The sequence below is a fragment of the Protobothrops mucrosquamatus genome, unplaced genomic scaffold (genome assembly GCF_001527695.2).
Source record: "Protobothrops mucrosquamatus isolate PMUCROS unplaced genomic scaffold, P.Mucros_1.0 scaffold2396, whole genome shotgun sequence".
In the NCBI taxonomy this organism is placed as follows: Eukaryota; Metazoa; Chordata; class Lepidosauria; order Squamata; family Viperidae; genus Protobothrops; species Protobothrops mucrosquamatus.
In genome coordinates, this window is record NW_015388470.1 from 40,109 (window position 1) to 45,690 (window position 5,582).

A 5,582-nucleotide genomic window follows, 5' to 3' on the forward strand; every position below is an offset into this window, starting at 1 on the left:
CTGTGGCTGAATTTGGTTCCCTGGCTAGCTCTCATCCAAGGTACTTTTTTTCCTCTTTAAAGAATTTCTTTCCATATTCTCTTTTTGTACATAGAAGATTTCATTCAAACACTTTTGTTTTTAGGTGTCCAACCTCAAGGACAGTTGTTGGAGTCTGGAGGGGATGTGAGAAGACCTGGAGGGTCCCTCCGTCTCTCCTGCCAAGCCTCTGGATTCACCATCAGTGGCTACTGGATGAACTGGGTGAGACAGGCTCCAGAGAAAGGACTGGAATGGGTGGCCAACATACGTACAGGGTCATCTCCTTCCACTTACTACCCAGATAAAGTCAAGGGACGCTTCACCATCTCCAGGGACGATGCCAAAAGCCAGCTGTATCTGCAGATGAACAATCTGGAACTGGAGGATACTGCAGTTTATTACTGCACGAGAGACACAGTGAGAGGAAGTGAATCAGATACCAAGCAAAAACCTTTTTTCCCCTCTCAGCAGCTCTCTAAATTGATTCAGAAAGCTGAATTCATGTATCTGAACTGAGAAGCAGAATATAAATCCGCATGACAGGTTGTGGAACCTTAAATCTGATCTTCGAAGAAGCAGTGCGGAACCTTGTTAGCATTTAGTTAGGGGAAGAAATAGGAAAACTCCAGGCTGTGGAATAAACTGGTTAGTTTTTTTAAAAAAAGTTTAATTTAAATACAAGTTGAAATATGGATTGATGTCCTACATATTTTCCTGGATATGTTTCAGTTCTAAGTCCTTTGATTCTCAGTATTACCTGCTTGGTTTAATTTTTTTTAGACATGTTGCTCCATTTTAATTATTTCTATATCAATATATATTCAATGCCCTTAACCCTGAAGTTTTCTCCTTTCAGAAGGAATGAACCAAGAGAACCCTTGGCCCTGAATCCTTTCTATCAAGAATGGGTTGTGATCCAACATGTAGGTTTCTGTGCTGGAAACTATATGAAGTCCATTATATAGTCCTGAAATATTGCTTGAGAATCTTAATTTAACAATAATGAATATATGTGCATATTTAATATGAAGATAAGTGGATTTCCCAGGTATTTCTAATGGAAACTAGCCTTTAAGAACTGCTCTATTTTTTGAAGACACTAGGAATTCATGATACCAGTTTTATATAGCATCTTTTCAGTTTGCTGAAGTTCTACAACTCATATCTCTGTTCAATCTATGCCACCTCCTCCATGAAAATGATGCAGTTGTAAATTTGGATTTAAGCTGTATATAAAAGAATTATATTTACATTCATTTCTTTAAATCAAATGTGTGAATATTAGCTTTTAGTATGCATTTTTATGGTATATTTGCAGATTTTATAAAAATACAAAAAAGGTCTGTGGTGTAGTATGTGTTCTTAAGCAGTTTTGTTTAATTTAGTATGAATTTTTTTTACTATTCTGAAAAAAAAAGAATGGGTTGTATAAACAGAGGCATAGAATCAAGATCATGCAAAGTAATATTACTGCTTTATAAAGCCCTAATAAGACCACACCTGGAATACTGCCACCAGTTTTGGTCACCATATCACAAAAAAGATGTTGAGGGTTTGGATAGATTCAGAGAAGAACAACTAAGATGATCAGGGGCCTGGAGACTAAAACATATGAAGAATGGCTGCAGGACTTGGGTTTGGCTAGTCCAGGGGTAGGCAACCTCGGCTCTTTTATGACTCATGGACTTCAACTCCCAGAATTCCTGAGCCACGCTAGTCTAAAGAAAAGATGGAAGTTTTTAAGAAGAAACTGGACAGCCATTTGTCCAAAATGGTATAGGGTTACCTGCCTGAGCAGGGGATTGGACTTGATGACCTCCAAGGTCCCTTCCATCTTTTTATTATTATTATTATTATTATTATTATTATTATTATTATTATTATTATTATTATTATTATTATTATTATTATTATTATTATTATTATTATTAAATAGGGGAGACATGATAGCAGTGTTCCAGTATCTGAAGGACTGCCACAAGGCAGAGGAGGCCCAGGTTGTTCATCAAAGCACCAGAGGGAAGGACGAGAAACAATGGTTGGAAACTGAACAAAGAGAGAAACAATCTGGAATTAAGCAGAAATTTCCTGACAGTGAGGACAATCAACCAGTGGAACAGCTTACCCCCAGAGATCGTGGGTGCTCCATCACTGGAGGTTTTTTAAGGGGAGACTAGACATTCACCTGTCTGAAATGGTATAGGTTCTCCTGCTTAAGCAGGGGGATGGACTGGAAGACCTCCAAGGTCCCTTCTATTCTATTCTATTCTATTCTATTCTATTCTATTCTATTCTATTCTATTCTATTCCTAATTTATATTGTATTGTATTCTATGCTATGCTATGCTATCCCTCTGAGACTCAATATTTACACCATCTTCTCACCTTGATCTAGCTGCTTGGTAGCTCCTACTACAACTTCATATCAAAGAAATGAATATCTTTACCTGGTCATTCCCCAGGTAAAAGGAAATAAAATTTGAAGAAATAAAGAAAAGTAATTGATGTAGAGAACAAAAAATGGTGGCTTGCTGTATAATCCTAGTGAAATCCTTGTCTATGGAGATTCTCAATCATCCAAGTCATTTTTGCCCCAAAGGTGTTTTTTTTTTTTTCCTCAAAAGGCAAGTAGATTTTCTTTGTGTTTTCTTTGAAAACCTTTCACTTCTCATTTAAGAAGTATCTTAAGTTTTAACTGACTGGTGGAGAATGAAAGGATATAGATATAAAAGATATAAATAATATAAATATATATATAAAGAATATAAATATTTCCATTCCCATTCCAGTCAGTCAGAACTGAAGAAGCTTCTTGGTTGAGAAGTGAAATGTTTTCAAAGAAAACACCAGTTTTCTTTTTTTTGGGGGGGGGGAAAGCACCTTTTGGATGGTCTAATGCACTCCACAATCACCCAATGGAAACGAATTATCAGTGTTCAGCAAGAGATAATAAGAATGATTGTCCTATAAAATGAGTGCAATAACAGTATAGAACAGATTTTGACAAATGAAATACCCGTGCAATCCTCACCGCATCGAGTAAACTTGATGAAATGAGACAATAACAGGGAAGAAGAACAGCCTCAATCTGGTTAGAAAAATCTTTTGGTTGGGATTTTGCATTGAAGATCTGGGAGACCGACTATTGGGGATATTTTGTAGTAAATGACCAAGAAGTCAGTTTAATTCATTGCATGAGGTTATGAGATTTAAGAGGAAAGATAAGAAACCTACAAATGGAGAAAATACAATCTATAATACAGAAACTCTTCAAAACTTAATTTTCTATGGCAAAACAAACTTTCAGTTGAGTCCTACTCACTAAACTCACTAAATCTCCTGAAGATTTTCATTTGTTTTCAGCTTCTCTTCCTGAAACATCAGAATGTCCTTGGCTTCCTCTTATCCTCATCACTAACACCAGGGGGCAGTATTGTCATACTCAATCATGTTGGCCATGCTGGGAGAGGTAGGCAAAGAAATAAACCTGTGGTGCAGAAATATAGTCTGTACATCTCATTTCGAAGATTGATTATATCTTTGTTTACTTGCTTAAAAATTTGCTGAATGTATCTTAAAATGACTATAATCTTCCCAGGGAAGCCATATATTTCTTAAATATATAAGAAATTGAATTTCTTGGAGAATAAAAAGGGATCTTTCTCATTCAATGAAGAGAACATTTTGGAACATGATTAGATTTTGTCTTTGTGAGTTGGGTGGACTGTACAGCTGTAGATTAAACATTGTTCCTCAAGCTTTAATCAATATTTAACATTCCTGAGGAAAGAAAGGAAGGAAGGAAGGAAGGAAGGAAGGAAGGATGGAAGGAAGGAAGGAAGGAAGGAAGGAAGGAAGGAAGGAAGGAAGGAAGGAAGGAAGGAAGGAAGGAAGGAAGGAAATCTCTTAACTGTGATATAGTTAAATCAGACATGTCAAACACAAGGCCCAAGGGCCGGATGCGGCCCGCGAAGTGGTTTCATGTGGCCCGTGAAGCTATCCTGGAAACAGTGAGGGAACGGCCCCCGCTGCCTTGGCCCAGACCAGCTGGGAGCCAATGTACAATTTTGTGGTGCAGCTGGGCGCCCCTTTGGGGAAGTGGGGCTGGGTTTGGTGCCGCAGGTGCTCGGGGACCAGGCTGGGTGTTTGACCTCTGCTGCTCAGGGCTCTGGGCAGCCCGCGCCGCCATCCAGCCCCCCCCACATGGCCTGAGAGGAACAATGAGGCTCCTCCAGTGGACAATGCCTTGGCACTTGCCCTGGTCACACCCCGTTCTGCCAGAGACCCTCAGATCTGTCCCACTCCTGCCCAGGCCCCTACAGGCACCATTGACGCAAACAATGTAGAGCTGGCCACGCCCACCCAATAGGCCACACCCACCCTGGCCACATCCACTCAGCCCCACGAGGGCAACCACAATGCTGTTGCGACCCTCAATGAAATTTGAGTTTGACACCCCTGAGTTAGAAGATAGGTTTTTGAGAAGTGGTGGAATTATTCAAGTCTTTGCTTTACTCATTGTAAAGTAAACTTGCACTTTCTCCCAGATATTCACAAGAAAACAAAAACCAAGCATGTCTAGCATCACTTTTCTTAGGACTGAAACATTATCTGAAAGTCACACATGTAAGGTCTTTCCAAAAAAAATATCTCTAAGTGAATGCACTGAGGGGCTCTTTTATCTGAAGCAATATGTAAATCAGGGCCCCCTTTAAAGGAGCTTCATGGTTTCCCTTTTCAGGCTACACCCACCAACACAAAGTTTGTGCACTTTCCTGAATCCTTTCCATCAATTCCCTCCATTAATTACAGGAGCAAAAATGACCCCATGGCTGAATTTGCTGCCCTTACTAGTATTACCTCCAAGGTAATTATTTTCTCTCTAAAAAAAATTCTTCCATATTATATTGTGTGTGTGTGTGTGTACAGAAGATTTCAGTGAAACGCTTTTATTTTAGAAGTTCACTCTGAGCACCAGTTGGTTGAGTCTGGATGGCACATGAGAAGATCTGGAGGGTCCCTCCGTATCTCCTGCCAAGTCTTTGGATTCACCTTCAGTCGCTACTGGATGCACAGGATGAGACGGGCTCCAGAGAAAGGAAAGGAATGGCTGGCCAGCATAAGGAATGACTCACCTCCTTCCACATTCTGCTCAAATAAACTGAATGGACAATTCACCATCTCCAAGGATGATTCCCTCACCTATTTGTATCTGTAAATGAACAATCTCAAAATGGAGGACACCGCTGTCTATTACTGCGTGCAAGAGACACAGTGATAGGAAGTGAATCAGACACCAGGCTGAGGGAGGGAGGGAGGGAGGGAGGGAGGGAGGGAAGTAAGGAAGGAAGGAAAGATGGATGGAAGGAAGGAAGGAAGGAAGGAAGGAAGGAAGGAGCAAGGGACAGAGGGGAGGCGGGAAAGAAGGAAAGAAGGAAGAAGGTAGCAAATTTCTTAACTCTTCGATGAGAAATGAAACATCTTCAAAGAAAGCTCCAATGTAGCTCTTTCAAAATTATAATTGTATGTTCATCTCCTGTTACTTTGAATCACTTTTGAGA

The 5,582-nt window shown here is 39.9% G+C and overlaps 1 gene segment (V, D, J or C); it reads left to right on the forward strand.

Moving 5' to 3' along the window:
* Positions 1-3: 3 nt before the first annotated feature.
* On the forward strand, positions 4-537 carry LOC114923209 (the record flags this gene model as incomplete). The annotated part of the segment is given in 2 exon segments: positions 4-40; positions 125-537. Coding segments are annotated over 2 exon segments (450 nt in total), but the record flags the coding sequence as incomplete, so codon positions are not given.
* Positions 538-5,582: the final 5,045 nt, after the last annotated feature.